Source organism: Hippopotamus amphibius, chromosome 9 (genome assembly GCF_030028045.1).
Source record: "Hippopotamus amphibius kiboko isolate mHipAmp2 chromosome 9, mHipAmp2.hap2, whole genome shotgun sequence".
Taxonomy (NCBI): domain Eukaryota; kingdom Metazoa; phylum Chordata; class Mammalia; order Artiodactyla; family Hippopotamidae; genus Hippopotamus; species Hippopotamus amphibius.
The window spans coordinates 34,897,487-34,923,236 of NC_080194.1; the positions used below are offsets into that span (position 1 = coordinate 34,897,487).

The following is a 25,750-nucleotide window of genomic DNA, read 5'->3' on the forward strand; positions in this document are numbered from 1 at the left end:
GGCTTGCAGTGAGCTCTAGGTTGCATCTTTACCCACCATTGACACCTCCAACACTACGGACCCTGCTGGATCATGTGACCCAAATGACAGGCTATTAACAGCTTGGACCTATTGAGAATCCCTCTTCTGCTCCAGGCCCCACTCAAAGCTGGCACTTTCTGTGTCACCAGAGAAGAATTCCTAGGTGTGGAATGTGGGACCTTCAAAACCCAAAGAGGCCTTCCAGGTGCTGAGCTTCCTTTGTGGTAGAGGCTGCAAGAGGCATCAATCTGTCTTTTAATTTGAAGGGGATATCCTGGCACACCCATGACCACTGGACACCCAAAAACTTCACTGAGGTTGCAGGTCCCTTAGTCTTCATAGGGTGTATCACCCACCTTCTGGAGCAGGTGTCCTAAGGTCTCCAATACATTAGCCACCTCTGATTTTTCCCACTCAGTCACTATTTATTCTTTAATAAATTCCTTAGGGAGGACTCATAGGAATATTATTTCCAGAGTTCTTACATGTTTTACTTGAAGGTCAGTTTTGCTGGATGTTAAGTCTTGGCTCACATTTTCTCTCCTTGGATATCTGAAGTGTGTTATTCTATCTCTGGCATGAGGTATTACTGTCAAAAAGTCCAGCAATCACTTTATGTCTTTTTAAAATCACATGCTTTTTTTTTCCTAAATGCTCAAAGGATTTTTCCTTTTTCTTTAACGTTGAGTAATTTTACTAAAATACAGCTTGGTGTTGGTTGTCCTAGGTCAGTAACCTCACGTACATGGTGTGCTCTTCCAGTGTGAGGGGCCTTGGGTGATTTTCCTTTCACTGTGAACAGAACACCCATCTTGGAGGAAATAGTCCTAATTGTAGAAGCTGGGTGAGGTACCTAGAAATTCATTATACCAGTTTCTCTACTTATGTGTGTTTGAAGCTTCCCATGATGAAAAGATTTTAAAATACATATGGTTCTTGCCTTTAGGCAGCTTGCAATCTAATGAAGAGATAGATACTAATTTTTAAGAATCACACAGGGATTTCCTAGGTGGCACAGTGGTGAAGAATCCGCCTGCCAATGCAGGGGACACAGGTTCAAGCCCTGCTGCAGGAAGATCCCACATGCAGAGCATCTAAGCCCATGTGCCACAACTATTGAGCCTATGTGCGGCAACTACTGAAGCCCGTGTGCCTAGAGCCTGTGCTCCACAGCAAGAGAAGCCACTGCAATGAGAAGCCCGTGCACCAGAGTGAAGAGTAGCCTCCGCTGGCCGCAACTATAGAAAGCCCGTGTGCAGCAACGAAGACCCAACACAGCCAATAAATACGTAAATAAGAATATTAAAAAAAATAATCATCACACGAATGTCAAGTTGCAACTGTGATAAGTTCTGTGAAGATACCCAATGCTATGAGAGCCTATGTGAGGGGCCAGGAGGACTTCCCTGAGGTTGAAGGTTCAAGTTAACTGGGCAGATGGGGAGGGAAGGGAGAAACTTCTAGGCAGAGGTCGCAACCTTAAGCCAAGTGTCCGTGGTGGGAAAGAGCACAGAGCACATGGGACTCAAAGGCAGATTTGCGCAGCTAGAGCAGAGGCTGGTGGGGAGCATGGTGGGAATAAGGCTGAGCGATTGCTAGAGCCCAGCTGGGCGGGGCCACGGAGACCACCTTGAGGGAGTTTTGTCTTTCCCATTCCAGCCCTGAGAGGTCATGCAAGGGTTTCCTGGAGGTGGATGACATGTTCAAATTTGCATTTTGGGGAAGGGATGTGAGCCTCCCAGTTAGTGGCCAAAGGGGAGAGAAGAGCAGCTTGGTCCAGGGGTGGTGGAATTAGAGGAAAGGGAAGGGATTTAGAGTTGCCTCAAAGGCAAGACTGACAGGACCTGGTGATGGGTTGGATACAGGGTGGGGAAGAGTTGTCAAGGTTGTCTCCTGGGCCTTAGGGGTGCATCGTCTACACTTTAGTTCACTGCACAGACGTGTGCTGTTAGCCAAGCTAAAACGTGTGGGGTGGTGAGGATGTCTGTGCTCACAGGCTCATTCACCTGTGGGACATCCGCAAGCTGTTTTGAACTTCCTTTACTCATAACTAACTCTGTAGGAGGTGGGACTGGCTGGGCACAAGAGAATCCTTGGAACTTGAGGTTCCTTCCTGCCCATTCCTTCCTTGACTCTGCTATTTCCTCTGGGGTGGGGCAGGCCCTGAACACGTCTGCTTAGGCTTGGGAAGGGATCTCAACTTCCGAGAGGGGTTTATTATAAGGTCCGAGCTTTAATTAGAGCTTTATAAGCTGGACAGTTCCAGCAGCCTCGGAACTGTAGGATTAACTGCTGAGAGGCTGGTTTCAGTAGCTTGAATGCTGACCCCAAAGGGCTGGACCAAAGTGTGTGTTACTTTCCATCTTGGTTCAAAGTCTTGATTCCTGATCTCCTGCTCTGCCTTGGGAAGTTCTGGCCTCAGGGGCAGGCAGTACCGTCCCTACTTCTATGGACATTCATGGGCCAGGTGGCTCTTTGAATCCTTATGTTTCCATTGTCCAAAATGTCACTGCTCTCAGTGATGTTACCCCCCAAGAACCAAAACACAGAACCCAGTAGGCTCAGGTTTTCCAATAAAGAAACCTTTGGCCAAGATCTTGGAAGACTTTGTAAAAGCTTCCTGGTTTTCTGTTTGTGCCTCATTATTTCAGTTTTGACATTTGGAGGCACCTCTGGTAAGAGCTGGAATTCTGTGACCCCAGCCCACCACTGTAACTCAGCAGGCTGTGCAATTTGCTAAGCTTAACCCTCTAGCATCGTGAGACTACATGGATTTATACACCTTTGTAGTAAAAAGCAACCAGAAAGTGGAATCAAAATGGGTGCCTGGCTTTGTTTGCAACAGATTCAGCTTACTGAATTCACAATTGTGGGTGATTCTCATGGGTAGTTCCTTATTTAGAATAAGTTTGCTGAATCCCAAAGGCAGACATTAATTTGGGAAGCTGAAGCAGCTAGGTTTTAGTCTTAGAATACTGTAGATCCCACATACCCGGGTAGCGTGCCTTCCTGTTCCTCATTTTCCTCGTGTACGAAATGACACCTCAGCCTCATGTTATTGCTGTATGTGGAAGATGAAAGGATCTGGCAAATAAGTCCTTTTTGAAAACAAAGCAATTAAGCAAGAAAATGAAATAAAAGGCACTCATATTGGAAAGGGGAAGTAAAACTATCTCTATTTGCAGATGACATGATGTTGTATACAGAAAATGCTAAGGAGTCTGCTAAAAACTACTAGAATGGGGACTTCCTAGGTGGTGCAGTGGTTAGGAATCTGCCTGCCAATGCAGGGCACACAGGTTCAATCCCTGCTCTAGGAAGATCCCACATGCTGTGGAGCAACTAATCCCATGTACCACAACTATTGAGCCTGTGCTCTAGAGCCCATGAGCCACAACTACTGAGCCCACATGCCACAACTACTGAAACCCGTGCGTTTAGAGCCCATGCTCCACAACGAGAAGCCACCGCAATGAGGAGCCCACGAACCACAATGAAGAGTAACCCCCATTCTCCACAACTAGAGAAAGCCTGTGTGCAGCAATGAAGACCCAATGCAGCCAATAAATAAATAAACTTATTTAAAAAAAAAAAAAAGCTTTCCTTAAAAAAAAAAACTAGTAGAACTAATAAATGAAAGTTTGGCAAGGTTTCAGGATACAAGATCAACATACAAAAATAAATTGTATTTCTCTACAGGAGCAATAAACAAACTGAAATTAAGTTAATAAAACAATTTATAATAGTATCAAAAAGAATAAAATACTTAGAAATCTATAACAAAAGTGTAACATGTATGTATACTCTGAAAACTACCAAACATCACTGAAGGAAATTAAAGAATGGTCTTTTGGATATGAAAGGTCAAGATATTCCTCTGGAAAAAGCACGTTCCACGAGGGAGGCCTCACACTTTGATGTAGGAAAACGAAGCACTTGAAGGATTTGGTGGTTCCACGGAACTGTAAGGACACAGAGTGGGAGCTTGGGGCAGAAGTGAGGGTATCCAGAGAGGGACCTAGGCACCCTGTAAGAGGCAGGGGTCAGAGAAGAAGAATGTCCAGTGCGAATCCCCCAGAAGCAGGGTAAGCCAGGACACATTGCAGCAGAGATGCTCCCACTGATTAAGTTGTCTACCCCGCCATGCAGAGCTGTAGTCCTTCAGCAGTGCCTCATGTAAGATATTCTTGGGAGAAATCAAGGAAAAGGGACAATATTCCATAATCGTGTTAACTAGGGACAGAGAGAAGGGAACAGCTGCAGAAGGTGGGATGCCCGGGAAACCGAGAGCGGCAGGAAGAGGAAATAAGGAGTAAACACGAGAACTAGGTATCTGGAAATGTGCACAAGTGTGGGAGGATGGCATTGGAATCTGCACATACTGGCTTACACATATTTGCTATATACTCTCCTTGGTACATAGGATGAAGGTTTCAGCCATTTTTATTTAAACGTTAAAAGAAAGGGTGATCCTGTGAGGCTGGAAGACTACAGGATACAGAGATGGCTTGGGCTGCAAGATAAACAAATGGAGGAAAATAAAACTGCCTCCACTCCCCACCACGTGAAGAGAATAACTCCAAATAGTTTGGTGTATATGCCTTCAGACTGTTTTCTATGCACAGACATACTTCTGTACCTAATTTTAGAAGTCGACTTAATGTGCACATCTTTTCGAAGTCTGCTTTTTTCCACTTAACATCGTATTACCAGCATCCTTCCCTTTCAGTAAATATTCATCTTGGCATCATTTCCAGGGGCTGCGTAATATCTTGTATTGAGACACCATAGTCGAGCCACCTGATCACACAACCAAGGCTTAATGTTTTGATTTTTAGCTGTGTTTTTCTGAAAGTTAGACATGGTTATAGTTTGAAGAATCAAGTAATTCTATCAATCTTGCTATGAAAAATAGCAATCCCTTACACATTCTCCCTCTTTGCCCAGGGGCAGAAGCAACCACTTTCATGTCCGATTAAGCTAATTACTTTGGTATTTACTCCCATGCCTCTAAGCAACTGCCTCGAATTGCTACTTGTTGGTTTTTTTAATCTTAGGTATTATTTCTTCACTTCTTGCTATGGAAATTGAGGACTTACCTCACTTTCTTCCTGTATTCCCAGGACACATCTCCCCATTCTCATGTCCTCCTAATAAAATGATATGGTAGTTTTGGCTAGATGAACATGTAAAGTTTATGTTGTTATGATTGTGTAAACACATTGCTGCGTGGTGTAGTAAAATATGATGAATTGTCTCTTCCTCCACAAATTTTCTTTTCTCTGGAGTTGTCTTGTGTTTCAGGTTGGTGTTTCCAGAAAGCAAACTCTGAGATGGATCTTAGCGTGTAGGATGTTTATTAAGGGAATGCCCTGAGGATCAACACTCATGGACTGAGGGAAAGGATTGAGGGTTTGGGAAAGACATCAGACTGCCATGCAGGCCGAGCACAGCCTTGACTGATACCCTGGGAGGTCTGGAGCCAGAGTGGAACTTCCCAATGGTCCCGTCAGTGTTTGTCTCCTTGCATGAATCACCAATTTAACCCTAAATCCTTGGCCAGTTGTCAAAACTTCCTCTCAATGCAGTAGTTTGCACCAGATATTCAATGCATTCCTGTCTTCTTAAAGAAGTCTCTCCTGGACCCTCGGACCTGCTCCAGGCTGGACTGGTGACTCCTGGGGCTGCTGTCATCTGGGCTCTCATTTCACCATCACCCTGGGTTTCAGGACATCCCACTGTATAGAGGTTCTGGTCACTGTACTCCCTCACTGTATTGGATATTCTGTGTTCCTGTGTTTCACGCCATCTTCCTTCTTAGTTTATTCTTTTGTTTTAGTGGAGCGTATCTTCCAATCACATCCATAGAAAGTGGAGGAGTAGGCTATACATTTTTCTGAGATCTTACATATATGAAAATGTTTATTCTGTCCTTACAGAGTCCTAGTTTGAAAAAGATAGACTTCTAGCTTGGAAATACTTTTTCTCAGTTTTAAACGCATTGCCTCATACTCTTAGTTAGCTTCCAGCATTGCTACTGAGAAGTCCAAAACCACTCTGATGTTGGACCTTTTGTACGAGACTTGTTTTTTCCTCCTGGAAGTTTGTGGGATCTTTTCTGTTTCTGATGATAAAATGTGCGTGTTTGTGTGTGTGTGTGTGTTTTCTTTCATCCACTGTAGGCACCTGAGAGGCCGTTTCAATTCATTTGGAAATTCATGGACTTCAGTCCCAGGAAATTTTCTTAAATTATTCCTTGGATGTTTTCCTCTTCTTTTTGTTTCTTTTTCTGGACTGTCTATTAGTGAGACACTGTATATTCTTTTTTTTGGGGGGGGGTACACCAAGTTCAATCATCTGTTTTTATACACATATCCCCGTATTCCCTCCCTTCCTTGACTCCCCCCTCAAGTCCCCCCCACCCTCCCCGCCCCAGTCCTCTAAGGCATCTTCCATCCTCGAGTTGGACTCCCTTTGTTATACAACAACTTCGCACTGACTATCAATTTTACAGTTGGTAGTATATATATGTCTGTGCTACTCTCTCACTTCCTCTCAGCTTCCCCTTCACCCCCTGCCCGCTCCCAAACCTCGAGTTCTCCAGTCCATTCTCTGTATCTGCGTCCTTGTTCTTGTCACTGAGTTCATCAGTACCATTTTTAGATTCCGTATATGTGAGTTAGCATACAATATTTGTCTTTCTCTTTCTGACTTACTTCACTCTGTATGACAGACTGTAGTTCTATCCACCGCATTACATATAGCTCCATCTCATCCCTTTTAATAGCTGAGTAATATTCCATTGTATATATATGCCACATCTTCTTTATCCATTCATTTGTCGATGGGCATTTAGGTTGCTTCCATGTCCTGGCTATTGTAAATAGTGCTGCAATAAACATGATGGTACAAGTTTCTTTTGGGATTATGGTTTTCTTTGGGTATATGCCCAGGAGTGGGATGACTGGATCATATGGTAGTTCTATTTGTAGTTTTTTAAGGAACCTCCAAATTGTCTTCCATAGTGGCTGTACCAACTTACATTCCCCCCAACAGTGCAGGAGAGTTCCCTTTTCTCCACACCCTCTCCAGCATTTGTTGTTTCCAGATTTTGTGATGATGGCCATTCTGATTGGTGTGAGGTGATACCTCATTGGAGACACTGTATATTCTGTACTTCAACTTACCACTCATTTTCCCACCTTTTTATTTTATTTTTATTTTTGGAAGATTTTGTGTTTTATTATCTAGCACTTTTCTAGTAAGTTTTTAAAATGAAACTTGACATGTAAACAGCAAAGTGCACAAATCACAAGTATGCATTTAGCTCAGTGACTCATCCGAAACTGAAAACACGTGCATGACTCCAACCCAGGCCAAAAAGTAGATGATTATCATTACCTGCAGCCCTCTCATGCCCCCATCCATCACCACTCCCTTCCTCCCCCCAAACAATCACGATTCTAACTTCTAACACCATAAATCAATTTTGTCGTTCTCAAGCTTTAGTGTGACATCAGAATCACACAGGTTTCTGACACCTACTTTCAGAGTTTCTGATTCAGGAGGTCTATGTTGGAGCCCAAGAATTTTCCTTGCTAACAAATTACCAGGTGATGCTGCTGCTGCTGAGAACTACTGGCACATTCTTTAACTGAAAACAAATGGAATCATACAGTGTGTCCTCTTTGGTGTACGGTTTGTTTCGTTCAAAATTAACTTTGTGACGGACTTCCCCGGTGGTCAAGTGGTTAGGAATCCTCCTTCCAATGCAGGGGACACGGGTTCGATCCCTGGTCAGGGAACTAAGATCCCACATGCTGCAGGACAACTAAGCCTGCACATCACAACTACTGAACTTGTGCGCCTCAACTAGAGAGCCTGCATGCCGCAACTACAGAGCCCACGTGCTTTGGAGCCCATGTGCTGCAACTAAGACCCGACAGCCAAAAATAAAATAAATATTTTTAGAAATTAACTTTGTGAGATTTATCCCTTTTTTAAAAAAATGTAGCTGATTACTGAATAGTATGACGGTACTGTAGAGTAGGAAGTTATTTGTCCATTTTGCTGTTGATGGTCATTTGGGCTGTTTCGTTCCTATGAATAATAGTGCTAAGAACATTCCTTTGGAGTATTTTGGTGAAAATGTGCGTACATTTCTGCTGGGTGTATAAATGTAGGAGAGGAACTGTTGGTAGGCAACATGTGTCAAGCTCTTTCCGAAAGCAGTTGTACCAGTGTTTACTCCCAACAGCAGGGTGTGAGTGCTCTCCTTGCTCTGCATCCTACACAACACTTGGTATTGTCAATCTCTGTATTTTTAGCCATTCTGGTAGGAGTGCAGTGTTAACTCATTGTGGTTTTAATTTGCATTTCCATGATGACTGATGATATTGATTACTTTTTCATAAGCATATTGACTACTTGGATATTCTTTTGGATGAAGTACCCATTCGAGTTTCTTGCTCACGTTTCCATTGATTTATCTATCTTTTTCTTATTGACTTGTAATGGTTCTTTATATATTCTGGATAGGACTATTAGTTGGTAATACATGTTGCAATAATTTCTTCCATTCTATTCTATGGTTTACCGTTACTCTGTTAATGGTGAATTTTGATAAATATAAATTTTCGAGTTTTGTGTGTGTGTGGTGAAGGCACCTGAAATCTATTTTTAAAAGCAAACTTCCAGTATATAATACAATATTATCAGCTATGGTCATCACACTGTGCATTAGACCTTTGGGCTTATTCATCCTATATAACCATAACTTTGTACTCTTTGACCAGCATCTCCCCATTTCTCCCACATCTCTGCTCTTGGTAACCACCATTCTACTCTCTGCTTCCATGTAGTCAACCTTTTTTAGATTCCACATGTGAGTGAGATCGTGCAGTATTTTTCTTTCTGTAGCTGGTTTATTTCACTTAGTGTAATATCCTCCAGGTTCACCAGTGTTATCACAAATAGCAGGATCTCCTGGTTTCTTAAGGCTGAGTAAAGTTACACTTTATATATATATATAAATTACATTTATATATATATATAAAATTACATTTTATATATATAATATTGTATATGTAGGTATATACACACAGATGTGCACACACAGAAAACACAGAACAACAAAGAAACGGATGTAGGAATGGATGAAGAAGAAGCAATAGCAAAGAAATCTATGGCTGAAAAAGATAAATTGTAAATTACACTCTCACCATTTGGATCCTGTGTGGAGAGGGAATGTGAAATTTGTTACTTCTTTTGGGAGAGACTCGCCTTTGTACCAGTGACTATGGCCAAGAGGATGAAATGTGCTAATTTATCTAAAACCATGAGGGTCCACTGCTGGAGATGGAATTGGGATCAGTTTTCCAAAGCACACAGGTGGCTTAGGGGAAAGGTGGATACCTGAATGAAATGAATGAATGAAAATCTATGCATTGTTAGGAGGAGATAGTGGGTGATGGATGCTTGAGAGGCAACAAAAAATGCCTACTATGTTTTCCAGTGAGCACAGTGAGTTTAAGCCTTGACTACTCTTGGAGCCCCTGCAGCACAAACAGGTGTTGGCAGGGAAATTAGTTCCCAGTTTCATGGGAACTAAATAACTCTCTCTGGGATGGATTTGTTTGTTTGCTGGTCAGCACTGACTTCCAAGTCCTTCTAGAAAGCCTTTCTGCACTGCTAACAAGCTGCAAATCCACAGCATAAACAGCATTTCCAGGCTCCCTTGCAGCTAGGGTCCTGGATGTGACTTACATCCTGCCAGTGAAATGTACTCATGTGAGATTTGAAAAGTAGGAGTGAGGCAGAAGCTATTTTCCAACTGCTTCTGATTTTGTTTGCTTGATTCATGAACAAGTCTGTAGAGATAAGCCTAACAACAAATTTCCAGGTATTAAGAAGCAGTTGCTGTGATGTCAGCCTCCTCATCTTTATTCTTAAGTGTTTAAGTAACTTGTTCAAAGTTACATAGATAATAAGTGACAGAGTTCAAGCTCAGGTGTCTGAATTCACAGCTATTTGAAGAGTTCTCGAGGTTTGCCCCAGTTGTGCAGAAGTAGTGGCTACCCTTGCAGATTAGGTCTGGGAATTGTTCCTGAAGGCCCAGCCTAGAGCTCACCCCTTCACTGCTTCCAAACATTTTGTGAATGCTTAGTTCTCTCTGTTAAATACTTTCAGAACCATTTCAGTTTCCTGCACTGAAACCTTCTCACTAAGATAATAATAGGGCAACACCCTTCTGGGATCTGGACAGAGCTAGCTTATCTCCCCAAATCCCAGGTTTCCTAATTACAATCACACCATAGGTATGGATTAATAGCCAAGTTTCTCTCAACAAGCAGGGGCAAGTACCTGGGCTTTGGCACAGCCATAGAAGAGCCCGAATAGAGGAAGTCAGGAAATAGGGCCCCAGCCGGGCTTGGCTTCCGTGGGTCCTGCCTCCACTGGGTATGTGGGGGATGAGAATCTCTTTTACTATGTGCTCATGTTGCCAGAGTCTGTGCTCTGTATTTCACAAACATCATCACATCCACAACTCAACCCTGAAAAGCAGGTATGATTACCCTCAGTTTAGATACAGGGAAACCGAGACTCTTAAGAAGTTAACATGACCTGACCAAGATGCTCAGAGTTAACATTCAAGTCTGCCTACATACTCAGTGTACACACATTTAGATTTAAAAAACTCTTCTCCTAATCATAAAAGTAATGTATGTTCTTTGTACAAACTTTGTCATCATCCCTTTTGTGTTTTGGTAGCAGGATGGAAGCAAGCACTACTTTTTCTACAAATGAATTTATATAATTGCAAAATCTGCTTCTTCTATGACATACGCTGCCAAGTTTTTCATGCAAGATATATGAGCTCTACTTTTTTTCTTTTCTTTTCTTTTTCTCTTTTTTTTAATCCCATTGAACACTTGCATGAACAATATTTCAGAAATAAGAAATAATTAACAAAGTGGCTTGTGTTGACCTATTAAGAAATGAAAGGACATAGCTGGTTACCTGCAGTAAAACTGCAAAATGGATAATTGAAAGGAATCATAGGTCACATCTTAACTTATCTTATTAATAGGCTCTATGAGGTAATGTAAAAGGATTACAGCATCTCTCATAGCAGTAATCTTACATGATGATTTTAATGACTGACCAAAGTATTTGTGTGTGTGTGTGTGTGTGTGTGTGTGTGTGTGTGTGTGTGTGTGTGTTTTGGTTGGCCATTCTCTTCCCACAGGCTTTAGGCAGTAGTTAAAAATGTGGCCACAAGAATTTAGAAGATGTTATTTGTTGCCTGTTTAGCCTAAATTGGTCCAGGATGATAACTCACTATAATCAGGTGTCAACATTTTGAAGGCAGCAGGAGAAATTCACTTATACTCTGTGGCTGAAAATGAACTACAAATAAACCTCATATTGAAAATTCCCATGATTTTCAAAAATTTTTGGGCTCTAGACTTCATTCAGTTTTGAGGTACTTTGGTGGTCATGGAAATAAAAACTACCTCCACTCCAGTCCTCCTCCTCCTGCTTCTCCCCCTCCTCCTCCTCCCCCTCCTTCTCCCTTTCCTCCCCCTCCTCCTCCTTCTATGGTAATATAGTTAAATGGTTCAACAACTAAAAAGTGTAAACACACAATCACTGAAACCTCCCTCTTGTCCTTGACCTCCATCTACCCAGCCATCTTCCTAATCTCTTACATATCTTTCTAGAAATTCTTTATATACATACTGAAAAATACAAATACAGATTCTTGCTTTTCTTTCTTTTTTACACAAAAGGTAGCAGAATATACATGTTGTTCTGTACTTTGTTGTTTTTTTTTTTTCATTTAAAACTATATCTTGGGGGACTTCCTAGGTGGCACAGTGGTGAAGAATCCTGCCAGTGCAGGGGACACGGGTTCGAGCCCTGCCCTGGGAGGATTCCGCATGCCGCGGAGCAACTAAGCCTGTGTGCCACAACTATTGAGCCTGTGCTCTAGAGCCCGTGACCCACAACTACTGAGCCCATGTACCGCAACTATTGAAGCCCACGTGCCTAGGGCCTGTGCGCCACAACGGGAGAGGCCACTATGATGAGGAGTCTGTGCACCACAGTGGAGAGTAGCCCCCACTCGCAGCACCTAGAGAAAGCCCGTGTGCAGCCACGAAGACCCAACGCAGCCAATGAATAAATAAAAAAATTAAAAAAAATAGTATATCTTGGAGAGCTTTCCATATTAGAACATATAGAGCTTCCTCCTTCCTTTTTATGGCTATATATTATTCTATTTTATGGATGTCACATAATGTATATTTCTGCCTGGGGTTTTTGGCCATTTGAATTGCTTCTAATCTTTTGCTACTACAAACAATGCTGTGATGAATAGCTTTGTACATATGTCATGTTGCACATGTGAGAGTCAATATGCATTATATATGTTTATTTAATTTAAATAGATGTTTTAAGACTGCTTTTTGTAGAACTTATGTTAATATACACTTCCACCACTAGTGTTTGAAACGTCTGTTTTCCTAGACTTGCTATGAAACTGTTATCAAACTTTGAATTTTTTTGTTTCATATGTTCAAGACTCATTTCTGTTTCGTTTAATTCATGTCCTTTGCTCATTCTCTATTGGGTAACTGGTCTTTACTTATTGACATCTGGAGGCTCTTTACATATGAAAGAGATTACTCCTTTGTAATCTGATATGAAACATTTCTCCCAATTTATTATTTATTTATTCTTTGATATAATGTTTCTTAAACATTAGAGTATTTTGTTTCGTATGGTTGAACTTATTAATCTTTTATGGCTTCTGGATTTGGGGTGACAGAAAGACTTTCCTTACTACAGATGAAAGGTATTTTCTCATTTTTCTTTTAGAATTGTTGAGGTTTTTTAAAAAGTTAAAAAATTTTCTTTTGGTTGCACAGCTTGTGGGATCTCAGTTCCCCAACCAGGGGCTGAACCCAGGCTACGACAGTGAAAGCCTGGAATTCTAATCACTAGGCCACCAGAGATCTCCCTGAAAGTGAAAATTTTTATTCATTTGAAGTTAACTTAGGAGGCACAAGGAATGGACTCAATTTCATTTTGGTCGAAGTGGCTACCCATTTGTTCCAATACCATTTATTTAGTGGTCCATATTTTTTCCAATGACTTGAGATGTCAGCTTTATTACATTGTATCTGTGTATGATTTTGTGACTATTTCTGGATATTATATTCTACGCCATTAGCCTATCTGTCTCCATTACACTGTTATGATTACTGAGGCTTAATAATATCTTTTAATATCTAGTAGTGCTTACCTACCTCCCCGCCATTGCTCTTCCTTTTCACAATTTTTATCACTATTCTCGTGCCTTTCTTTTTCTATGTAAACTTTAGAATCAGTTTATCTAATTAAAAAGAAAAGCCTATTGGATCATGTTAAAATTTCAAACTAAGTTATGGTGAACTGACATTTTTATGATATTACATATTCCTGTCCAAGAGCATGTTATATTTCTACTTATTCAAGTTTTCTCTTGGATAGTGTTTTCCTGTGAAATTATCTGATCCTGTTGCTTTTTTAAGAGGTAAGGTCGCTCTTTGACAACCTTCTTTATTTTTTCCATACAAATTGGTCTCCATCATTTCTCTCTCTTCTGAGGCTGGTTTTGTGTGCATGGCTCTTCTGCTATTTAGAAATCTTAGCTTTTCTTCTTGTAAGTTGCCTTTATAATTAAAACCTTCTATGACGTCCTTCATCCTCCATCCTCCATTTCTTTAGATAGTATCTACAGCTTCCCGACTGTAAGAATAATAAAACTAGTTCATATCCTAATGCAGGGCCGAGACTGGCAGCTGAGGCAGTGGCAGCAGCAAGAAGAGAGGAGGGTCTCTGTACGGGGGCACAGTTGAGACCCGTGGTGGCCCCTCCATCTACAGAGCACGTTCCTATGGTGTCTGCACAAGTATTAACTCCAGCCTGAGCACTGGGACAGGAATTGCCAACACTTAGGCTGTAAACTTTGTCAGTAAATTATTACAAAGGGAAAGCAAACACACGCACGTGGCAATAAAGCATAGCAGGGAGTTAGAATTCTTTGAGGAGTTTAGAGTCTCTGGTTTTTAAAACTGCTGCAACTTTGCAAGGCAAATGTCCACAGGCTTAGAAACAGAAACCAAATATAAAAATCATTCCATTAGATGAAAAAGAACCCTATTTACATATGAAGCTTCAGCTTAACCAATTATTAATAAGACAATTTAAAAATTAATTTTTCCTTGTAATTGAAGATACAGCAATGAACACCTGAATACATAAACAAGTGTTGTGAATTATACACAAATCATGAAGCCACTTTCGGAGTCTTATATGATCTTCACAAATTATAGGAAATGTCAAAAAAAAACAAAACATTGAAATGCCATTCTATCAATTTACATTTAAAATTAAATTTGGACTTACCCCAAATGGTTTATATAAAGTTACATCTTCTTAGAAAAAAATTTCTGCAAGAATCATCATCTCTAGATGTGCTAAAATTTATATTTCAAAGTAATTTATCAAAAATTTATCCCCGTGTGTTACAGCCTATAAAATACTCTTAACAGATCCAATAACAGTTTTATCAGCAGAAAGATCCTTCTCAAAACTAAAAATTATCAAAATTTATTTGTGAAAAAAAATTATTTGTGACCTTTCATTTGCCAAGAATGAATTGAAAATAAAGATCCCAAAAGAATAAATTTGATGACCTAATAAATGAATTTTCAAAAAAATGACCCAGAAGAAAATCGTATGATAATCAAGATACATTAATAAGGAAATGTTATTTTTGCACTTTGCAAGCTTGCTGTTACTCATATATCACTATTACCCCTATAAAATAGTTTTAAAGGAAAAAAACTTTTTTTAGCACCTTTAAGGAAACTTTTCCCTTGCTTTTTGAATAAGGAGCCTTGCATTTTAATTTTGCATTGGGCTCTGCAAATTATGAGCTAGTCCTGCCCACAAGGTATAGATGATGCAGGCAGGGGAGCACCAAAGGGTTTTAAAGAATTATCACATTTATATTTTGGGAGAAGTATTGAGGATGAATACTCATTATGTCTCTTTTCTGCTGGACTGTAAGCTCTTTGAGGGCAGGGTTTGCCTCTCATTCATCTCTGCATCTCCCATAGTGCCTAGCACAACACCTGGCACACACAGGGGCCACATGGAGCAGTGGCTAAGAAGGACGATCTGATGCCAGACATCTTGGCACTAAGTCCTGGTCTGCCCGCTCCCAGCAAGTTACTTAACCTCTCTTCATTTCAGTTTCTATACCTATAAAATACAGATAATAATGATATCTGCTTCTTAGAGTTTCTATGAGGATTAAATGAACTAATGTATATGAAGTACTTAGAATAATGCCTGGCATTTAGTATTCACTCAAATATTATCATTTTAAGGAAAAATTTATTGGAAAGATTTTTAATCCTCTGTAAGCAAAAGGGAGTGTTGGTGCAGCTTTCAGAACCATTGAAGAAATAGAGTCTTGGCATTTATACCAAGAGAGAATCAACTTTGTGAATAAAACAATCATTTGTTACTTAGGCTCCTGAGAGAATTCAGCCCTACCCAAATATCTTTCTCCTACCTCTCTCAGAGGATCACCTGCTACCCAGCCAAAGTTTCCTAATGGAGGCTTATCTGGAACTGAATAGGAATATTTTTTGTCTGTAAATAACAGAAAACCTAATTCAAAAAGCCTCAATGAGCCACCACTTCACATACATTAAGATGGTTATTGTTTAAAACAAAACAAAACAGAAAGTAAGTTTTAGTGAGGATGTGGAGAAAGTGGAATCCTTGTGCATCGCTGGTGGGAATGTAAAATGGTGTAGCTGCTACAGTCATTAGTATTGCAGTTCCTCAAAAAATTAAAAATAGAAATACAATATGATCCAGCGATTCCACTTCTGGATACATACTCAAAAGAATTGAAAGCAGAGACACAAATAGATATTTCTACACTCACATTCACAGCTGTATTATTCAAAATAGCCGAAAAGCAGAATTAACCCATGTCCACTGACAGATGAATGGGTAAGCAAAGTGTAGTATACACATACAATGGAATGCTATCCATCCTTAAATAAGGAAGGAGATTCCAACATATGCTACAATATGGATGAATCGTGAAGAATTTATGCTACATGAAATAAGACAGTCACAAATACTGTATGATTCTATTCATACGGTGTAGCCAAATTCATAGAAAGAGAAAGTAGAATGGTGGTTGCCAGGAGCTGGGGTGGGGTGGGGGAGTGAACAATTATTGTTTAATGGGTACAGAGTATCGGCTTTGCAAGATGAAAAAAGATCTGTGTGTGGACGGCAGTGATGATTGCACAACAGTGTAAATGTACTCAATGCCATTAAAGGGTATACTTTAAAATGGTTCAAACGGTAAATTTTATGTTATGTATATTTGACTACAATTTTTAAAATAAAAATATTTTTTAAAAAACCAATTCAAATATTAAGGAAGTGTACTGGCACATACACCTGGAGGTCCCGAGGTGGGGCGTGCCTCAGGTGGGGCTTGCATGTTCCTCTTGGTTTACCCTCTTTGGGTCGGTATCAAGGTGGCTGCCACAGCTTCTCATTCATCACACTCATATCACAGCAAGAAGAGAGAACTTTTCCATTCCAAACTTTTAAGCAAAGGGACGGAGATTCCTACTGGTTGGAATACTGTCATTGTTTATCCCTGAACCAATGACTGTTGCAGGGGGAATGGAATGGAAGATATTGATTGTCCTAATCCAACTCCAGAGCCTGAAGTTGAGGGTGGGGCAGCTTCCCTCCTAGCAATGTGGGCTGTCTGGGGAAGGGGTGAGTATCTGGCAGGAAAGGAGGAAGGAGCAGATGGAGACGGGTAAGCAACTAGAAAAACTTACTACCCCACATCCATCTCAGACGTACTGAAAAAGCTTTCCAAGAGATGGAGAGGTCATCCACGGGAGAAGAAATTACTGTGTGTGCAAGAGCAGATGGGTTTTCCTTTCTGCGTTAGTTCTCAGGACCTGCTAACCCGCAGGCTCTATTACTTTCATCCATACCTCATTGCTGTCTGGGGGACATCTCAGCAAACATCTTTTTCCTTGGGGTATAGTGATATTTATTAATCAAGATGTTGCACTTCATTTATTCAAGTATTTATTGAGACCCACTTCATGTCTTTTAGGCAAAGGGAAGGGCGTGAGCAAAAGAAAAGTTGTATGGGGGAGAAAATAACAAACTCCTGATACAAGTAGTTTGATCTTGCTGAGTGTAGCTTGTGGGTAAAAGTGTAGTAGGAGAGAAGCTGGAAAGGTAGAAGTGGGTCAGAGCACAAAGGTCTTGGGCTAAGCAGTTCTTGTTTTAACTTATTTTTTGAGGTAAAAAGATACAATAAAGTGCATGAAGTGTTTTAAGTGTAGGGTGTAAGGCTACATCTCAATGATTTTTTACATATGTATATATCCGTATAATCCCCTCCCAGATCAAGATCTAAAACATTTCCAGCATTCCAGAAGGTTCCTTCATGCTTCTTGCCAGTCATCCCCAGAGGGAACTATTCTGGCCTCTATCACTATTAAGTAGTTCTTTCTGTCCTTAACCTTCATAGAAGTGGAATTATACAATATGTACCCTCTCGTATCTGCCTTCTTTCAATCCATACAATAATCAGGAGATGCCTCTGTGTTGCTGAACGTATTAGAGTTTGTTCATTTTATTGCCCCATAGTATTCTGTTGAATGATTATCCCACAATTTGTTTATATATCCTCTAGTCGCTAGATATTTGGGTTATTTCTAGTTTTGTGCTAGTATGAATACAGCCATTATGAACATTCTTGTATGTGAACCTACGCATTCATTTCTGTTGGGTATGTACCTAAAAGTGGGTAGTCATATTTTGCTTGAATAGATAGTACACAACAGTTCTCAGAGTTGTTGTATCAAGGGAGTTTGACCTTTAGCCTGAGGAGGACTGGGATTGGTGTGATGAAATTTACATTTTACTCTGGCAGCCTCTGTGAAAGACGCACTGAGGAGGGATGAGAGTCTAGACTAGGAGCAACAGACCAGGTGAGGGATGATGAAGCCTGAGCTCTGAAAGCTTGGAGGAAGAGGATGGTTTTGAGAGATGGTAAGAAGGTTGAGTTGACATGAGGGTTTGCCTGTGGTGGGAAGAGAGAGAATGGGGTCTAGGATGACTGCCAGGTCTCTGACCTGGTGTTTGCAGAATGGTGGTGCCCTTCTCAAAGAGAGGAAGCACTTGAGAAGGAGCAGATTTGAGGAAGAAAATGAACTCCGTTTTGAACATCTTGAATCTGAGGGACCTGTGGGAGATCAAGGGGAAGGTATCCAGCAGACAACTGGAGACAACACACAGAACTGAAACGAAAGGGAGATTTCTATCATGGAAACAAGGGAATGAGTGAACTATCAGGGAGAGGATGTGGAAAGAGGATCCCAAGAGGATGACTGAGAGGCTGGAAAATCAGGAGCTTTCATGATGCCATGAAAACCCAAGGGAGGGAGAGTTTCTAAAAGGAGTTTCCAAAGGCTGCTGAAGAGGCAAGAAAAGATGGGCACTGAAAGGTGTCCGGTGAATGCAGAGTTTACCTTAGCTATGTGCAGTTCAGGGGCACCCGCAGCTTCCGCTTCCACAGTCTTCTTAGGGCCCAGAGCCCACACCAGTGAGACAGGGCTGGCTGGGCTGTCTACCCTCTGGTCTGGTTCACGGCTTCTTAGCCTGAGGGAGGGGAGAGGGAGGTTCAGCCTTAGTCCAGGGACAGTGTGGGGACCTCGGTGGGACAATAGAGAGCAGATGGCAGCTAGCTCAGGGTTCATGAAGTCCCTCCTGCCATTGGAACACTGAAAACATTGACATTTGAGCACAGATTTCCCCTGGGGCCTTCCCCCTATGGAAATTCCTGGTTGTAAACCATATTGACTTTAATCTGAAGCGTCAGAAAGGTTGCCCAGGAATCTGGGAGCCGACCAGCTGAAAGCACGTTTGTATGGAAGTTAGGGCAAACAAAATAGGATTCAGAACATTTTTGGAGATCTGTGCCAGTGGTAAACTTTTCTGGGAAATACGACGAAAACCGGCCCTCAGGCAAAAAAGCATTGGGTCTCATAATTAATTTGTATTCTTACTGAAATATAAACTTGGCGAAACGGTGAAGGGAAAGAACAGTGCATCTTATTTCTTACCAGGCACAAGGGACTGGAGGAGGCTCCCGTAAAGTTTAATGGGCAGCTTTATGTATTTATAAGCTTTGACTGGAGCTAACGAGGTCTGTGCCACACAATGGGCAGTTTCTAGTTGGATTTTAAAAGAAAATAACTTTGATCATTTCAAAAGCAATGAAGCCTGATGCAGTGGAGAGAAAAGAAGGCGATAATTTATGGCTACCATTAAGGACACAAAGACAAAGGCGGAGAGAACGTTTCACTAAGTGAAGATTTACAAATGTGTAAAAATCACCCTTATGACAAGAAATAGCTGAGTGTCTCTCTCAGCACCAAACAAAAGGGGGTGGGAGGGAGGGGCGAAAGACAGAAAAAGGGATGCAACCTGCTTACTTTCACTGGGAATGAAAAGGTCAAAAGAAAAACAACCACAGAAAAGTTATTTTCTCAGATTCTCCATCAGACAGCAGCACAGGAACGAAGACCCAAAGAGGCAGTCTCAGCCTGGGTGCTGCTGGGGATGGGAGGGGTAGGGCAGCCGAGGAGGAGTGCGGAGCTGAGCTGGGAGCTCTGAGAGGGCGCTGGACCCTAGGAAGACATGTTTTTGTGCATGAGCTAGGTGGGGATTTTTTGTGACATTTATTGTTTTCTGGTTATCAAAGGAATGAATATACACGCACACACACGTGTGTGCGTGTATATTCACAGGAGAAAATTTAATAAATATAGAGATGCTCAAAGAACGTTAAAACCCCTGAGTGTGGTGTTTTGTTGCATCTGGGAATTGCTGCTACCTTCGTTCCTAGAGCGATGCTGAGGCTGCTCGTGGTGGGCGCCAGTCACCCGTGCCTAGGGTGGTGTGGGAAGGCCCTGTGCAGGTGTGTTCCCTCATGAGGATGTCTTGCTTGGAGGGCCAGGGGACAAGCACTGCCTGTATCTGCAGCTGGCCAGACCTGATGTTTATGAGTTCAGGTGGTCGTAGATACCACCTGTGCCCATGCTGTATCCAGGCTGTGTCTTGTCCCTGGTGCTCACCCTTGACCTTCTGGCCCCCTTTCCGTTCACCTTTAGGCTGCTCTGAAGATACATCTAACCGGTTTTCAGTGAAATGAACACTTTCTGTTGTGATTCTGGGCCCAGCCGTGTGCCAGGGAGGGACAGCCTCAGCAGTGCCCCGAGGGGACAAGTGGGCCACTGTCCTACCAGGACTCTGGGGCAGGAGATCAGAGAAGGCCTGGGTTGGGCAGAATGGAGAAGGGTGCAGACAGAGCGTGTGCGGAGGTGAGCAGAGAAGCTGCAGCCACGCTCTCCACTGAGTTCTCCTGAGGATCCGAAGCGTGCAGAATCACCTTCATTCCATCCACATCCCCCTCCTCAGTGGAGAGGTGGGTAAGCCCCGTAGGTGGTTTTGGGGTTTGGGGACCACAGGACTCTGAGCTACACGGGACACTTTCTGGGTACCCCGCGTCCCAATATTTCAGGCTAGAAGCGCTGTTTGTCCTCACCAGAGGGGCCGGGTCAAGCTGGAGGACGCCGCAACGCGCGGAGCGCGGCGGCCGTGCGGGAGAGGCGGGCTTGGGTCAGGGGCCTGCGCGGGGGACTCGCGGCCCGCCCGGCCCGCCCCCGCCAGGCTGACAGCCGCCCTCGGGCCGCCGCAGCCGCGCCCCCTCCGCCCGGGCCGGGAGGGGGAAGGGAGGGGGCCGGGAGGGGCGGCCCGGGGAGGACCGTGTGAAAATGAGGCCGGGGCCCGGGGGCCGGGCGGGGCCGGGCCGGGGGTGTCGGAGCGCGGCGCGCTGGGCGCCCGCACACACCTCCCGGAGCCGCCGCCGCCGCCGCGCTCGCCGCCCGCGCTGCACCGCCTCTGCCCGCAGCCGCCGCGCCTTCCATGGGGGTCGCGGGCCGTGGCCGCCCGGGGGCGGCCCGGGCACTGCCGCCGCTGCCGCTGCTGCTGCTGCCGCCGCTGCTCCTGGCGGCGGCCGTCCCGCCCGGTCGGGACCGCGCCGCGGGGCCGCCAGAGGGTGAGTGTCCGGCCGCGGGGGCGCACCTGGCACGGCGGGCGGCGCGGGCGTCGGGAAGGGCTCCCGGTCCCCTCTCGGGGGCGCCCGGGCCCGACCGCGGAGCTCCGCGTGGCCCCCGTGCCCCTGGGGCCCCACCCGCCGGCCGGGCCGAGGCGCCGCCGCCGCGCCAGCCAGAGGCCCGGGGCCTGAGTGCGCGGCCCGGCCTCGGACCCGGGGCAGATGACAGGTCCTGCTCCGGTCCCCGGGGAGCGCCTGCTGCTCAGACTCGCGCGGGCTGAGCCGGGAGCGGGGCTTTGGAGTCTCCTTGCGGAGGTGGGGAAACGGAGGGCTCCGGCCGCGGTGCGTCGTGAGCTCCCTGGCAGCCACGCTGCTTTCTTCTGGGGCCGAGAAGTTCTCCCGTGGACTTCAGGGTCGGCTGCAGGATTTTTCTATCTGTGGAACAGCTGCTGTGTGAGAATCTGGGAATACCCGTTGTGCGCTAACTGGACTTGCTATACTTTCAAAACTCTTTTGTTTTTAATGAACATCCTGGGGGGTATCAGCCAAGGAAACGCTTCTGCCAAGGCTGGTTTCCAGGTTGACAGGGTGGGCAGCGGTGAAGGGGTCCAGGGGTGGGGGCACCATTACCTCTCTGCATGGTCTGAGGCTTCAGGATGATGCGGTCAGAGGCAAGGGCAAGCTTCCTCCCCATACCCCAAACCCCGAGAAAGCTGACAGACACTGTTCGGTTTCCAAAGCGTTTTTGCCAGCTTGATCTTTCCTTCAGCAGGCCTTTACCATCGCCGACTCATGTGCCATGCACTGTGCTTGGCCTCAGGGACACAGACCCAATCTGTAATCAAGACACCATCTAGATAGGGAGACAGGCAGGGAATCAGTGACAATGTAATATGTGAGCACATCCTGGGGGACGCCTCACTTACACTCTGGGGTCCTGGCAGGCTTCCTAGAGGAGGTGGATCTGAGCTGAGTCTTGAAGGCCTGTAGAGAGGGTATCGCAGTCAGAGGGAACAGGCTGTGCCTGGAAACAGGGGCCTGAAAATGGTACAGTTCATCCCAGGGACTCCCAAGCAGTTTAACTGGTGAGGGATGGAGTGGGGTAGGCTGGTGGGAGACGATGCTAGAGAGGGGCCAAGGCCAGGTCGCCAGGGCTTGGGGCACCATACCAGGAGCTGCTGTGCTCTTTTGCAGATGTGGACGAGTGTGCCCAGGGGCTAGATGACTGCCACACCAATGCCCTGTGTCAGAACACACCCACCTCCTACAAGTGCTCCTGCAGGCCTGGCTACCAAGGGGAGGGCAGGCAGTGTGAGGGTAAGTGACTCGGGGACCAGCAGTGGGTGGGCCAGCAGGGGAAGCGCCCCACCTCTTCAGCTTTTGTTGTGGCCACTCATGCTGGTAAAAGTGCTTCTACACTCCCTCCCTTCCCCCCTGCCCCAGGCCACATCACCCACTCTCTGAAATGCATTTCAGATCCTTAAAAAGCAGGGGACATCAGGAGATCATACAGTTTTCTCTGGCTGATTATACATTTCTCTGAAATGTCCTTTTGTCTAGCTTCTGCAAAGGAGAAGAGGCGCTGTAGTATCTTTTGGTCCCATTCAGTTTGGGGGCAGAACGTCAACAGCCATGTTGATCAAGAGAGCCATGCTTGCCAGAGCAGGGCTGATTCTGCGCCTCCCTGGGCAGCACCCTTTCTCTGAAGTCTGAGTGCCAGAGTCCTGCCCTCCCCTGAGGCTCTGGTGGCTCCATCTTGTCCATGACTTTGGGCGGTTTGGTGTTGTGACCTGCCAAGCTTTAGAGCTGCACTGGGAGCCCGCCTCATTTGGAGCTACAAGTTGGCCCTGGAAAGATGTGTACAGAGAGATATTTTAAGCCTTTAGAGCTCCATATCTGGGAGCCTGAAGTCTGGACTCTGCCATTTTGTGTTCTTGGCCACTGGGGATTAGCTCAGTGTCAGGAACTCTGATGTTGAGAACTAGCCACAGACTGGACTCTCATAGGAAGAGGCTGCTCAGGGGATGGAAATTGTGGCACGTTGGAGCTGGCAGGGCTCTTCAGGGAGCTCTGAGCCAATCCTATCCTTCATGTTACTGATGGGGACACTGAGGCTCAGGGGAATCTGGAAAGGGACTGTGGGCACGATCACACAGTTAGCTAGCAGGTGAAAGAAAGTCAGATCCCCACTCTAGCTCTGTCCCTGGCCCCACATCTCTCCTGTTCACTCAGCCTCCTGGTGTCCCTCTTTGGTTGGGTGAGAAATCCTAATACATTTATAGTCTCCTTTGTGCGCAAGGAGCAAAACTCCTGCCTCTCCCATCAGAGAAGACACGCTTCTGGTCAGGTTCGCAGCAAGTTCTGTTTCTTCAGGCATGTTTTCCCAGAGACAGCCAGCCATCTCTCTCTCTCTCTCTCTCTCTCTCTCTCTCTCTCTCTCTCTCTCTCTGTGTCTCTCTATCTGCCCTACATGATGGGAGGCCAAAAGACTACCTCTCTCTGAAACATCTCTCTGCCAGTTCCTCCATACCACATCCTCACCGTATTAAATATTCTATTTACAGTACTGGAATTCACACATGTTGGAACCCTGCTTGGGGAAAAAATGTTCACTTTTTCACTGTGACCTCCGGTCACTGTATGCTCTCTGGGGGTAGAAACCATGCCAAAGTTTCTTTTGGATAAAGTACATATTTAGTAAATGATGTTGAATGACAAGTGGCAAGAATTTGGTTATTCTTAGCTGTTGGGATTGGCTTATCACAAATAAAATTGAATTGCTAACAGTGTAGAGTAAAAAGTCTACTATTTAGTTTAAAATAATTAATGATTAGCATCACTGCTTTTATACCTTTAAATTGGTTTTAAAATAATATGTGATTATTGTTATAGAAGGTCAGTACAATACAATACGATACAATACAAAAACGTGTAAAATAGAAGAGTAAAGACCTTCCTCTTCTTTTATCCATAGGTAATCACTGCTAACAGGAAGCATATATTCTCCCTCAAGACAGGAAAGATTGAATCTTTTGAGTACTTGTACTATTTATAAACCTAGTGAGTAAGGATGTCCCTGTTTAGTTTGGATTTCTCGGTACAGGGATCCAGAAGTGGAAACTTTCTTCCAAGAAGGAAAAGGAAGAAAATAGGGATTGTAAAGATTCAGAAATATAGATATTCAAAGATGTAACTCTTTTATGTGTATTTCCTGGCTTATTAGTTTTTAAGCCTATTGCGTCCAATCTGTGGCATCATTTGTGTTGTGATTATCACCTTTAAGTTCAAGGATGGGAACTGGTTTGCTCAGAGTGAGCAGAATTTTATCCTCCATCAATTTCTTCCACCAAAATGTTGGAAAAATGAAAGTACGGGCCCTGAATAAGTATTTTTTAAAATAATGTGATTCAGAAGTGGCTTTAGGTAAATGATGTTTTATTCTACATGATCTTAGCTTATATCCCAGACTTTGGGGAGGAGATATTTCAGCCATCAGTATTCATTATATGGTCCTTATTTCTCAGTTTAAAGAACTGAATCGGGTTTAACAGGGATGAAACTAGACTTGGCCTTTGTATTTTTTTTTTTAACTTTTTATTTTGAAATAATTTCAGACTTCAGAAAATTTGCAAAAAAGTGCAGAATTCTTCATATATGTCTGTCACTTATCTTACCCTATATGTTAACAGCTTATATAACCATAGTGCAGTATCAAAACCAGGAAATTAACTTTGGCACGATATTATTAACTAAATTATACACTTACTCAAACGTCACCAGTTTTGTCCTAATGTTCTATTTTTTTTCTTCCAGAATCCAACTCAGAGTTCCACATTCCATTTAACTGTTGTCTCCTTTGTCTCCTCCAGTCTGTGACAGTTCCTCAGTCTTTCCTGGTCTTTCATGACAGTGACACGTTGATGAGTACTGTTCAGTTCTTTTGTCAGCCTTATGTTTTCACATGATGAGAAGTGGTATGGTAGGAACTGGCACGATAATAGAATGTCCTGTGTCTTCTCATGATAAAATTGAGGTTATGGGTTTGTAGTAATACAAAAGTGAAGCTTTGAGCAAGGCTGCTACAGAAGTGCTATTGTGTGCTTTTCAGTGCATCACATCTGGGGCACATGATGTCAACATTCCCACTACAGGTGATGTTAATCTTGATCACCTGGTTAAAATGGTGTATTCTGGGTTTCTCTACTATAAAGTTACAATTTTTTCCCTTTCAATAGATATGCATATCTTGGGGCAGATATTTTCAGCCTATGCTGATTTTAGCATCCAACGGTGGATCTTGCCTACAACAGTTATTACTGTGATATGCGACTCTTAGTAATTTTGTATTTCTCTAGATCCTTATACATCTGTTAATTGGCATTCTTCTCTAAGGAAGATCTTTCCCTTCTCCACCATTTATTTATTCACTGATTTATGTGTTTATGTATTTATGCCAGTATGGATTCATGGGTATTTATTTAATTATATAGT

The 25,750-nt window shown here is 43.6% G+C and overlaps 1 protein-coding gene across 5 annotated transcripts in view; it reads left to right on the plus strand.

Annotated features, from left to right (window-relative positions):
- Nucleotides 1-20,993: 20,993 nt before the first annotated feature.
- The window catches only part of SCUBE2 (signal peptide, CUB domain and EGF like domain containing 2), a 64,614-nt gene continuing 59,857 nt past the window's right edge, over nucleotides 20,994-25,750 (plus strand). For 3 of the 5 annotated variants that reach the window (XM_057748896.1, XM_057748895.1, XM_057748893.1), the window contains exons 1-2: nucleotides 20,994-21,262; nucleotides 22,454-22,576. In XM_057748896.1, the coding sequence (XP_057604879.1) occupies nucleotides 21,130-21,262; nucleotides 22,454-22,576 (256 nt within the window). In that variant the 5' untranslated portion in view covers nucleotides 20,994-21,129. The remainder of the gene's footprint in view (nucleotides 21,263-22,453; nucleotides 22,577-25,750) is intronic. The other 2 variants (XM_057748897.1, XM_057748894.1) reach the window with 2 other exon arrangements.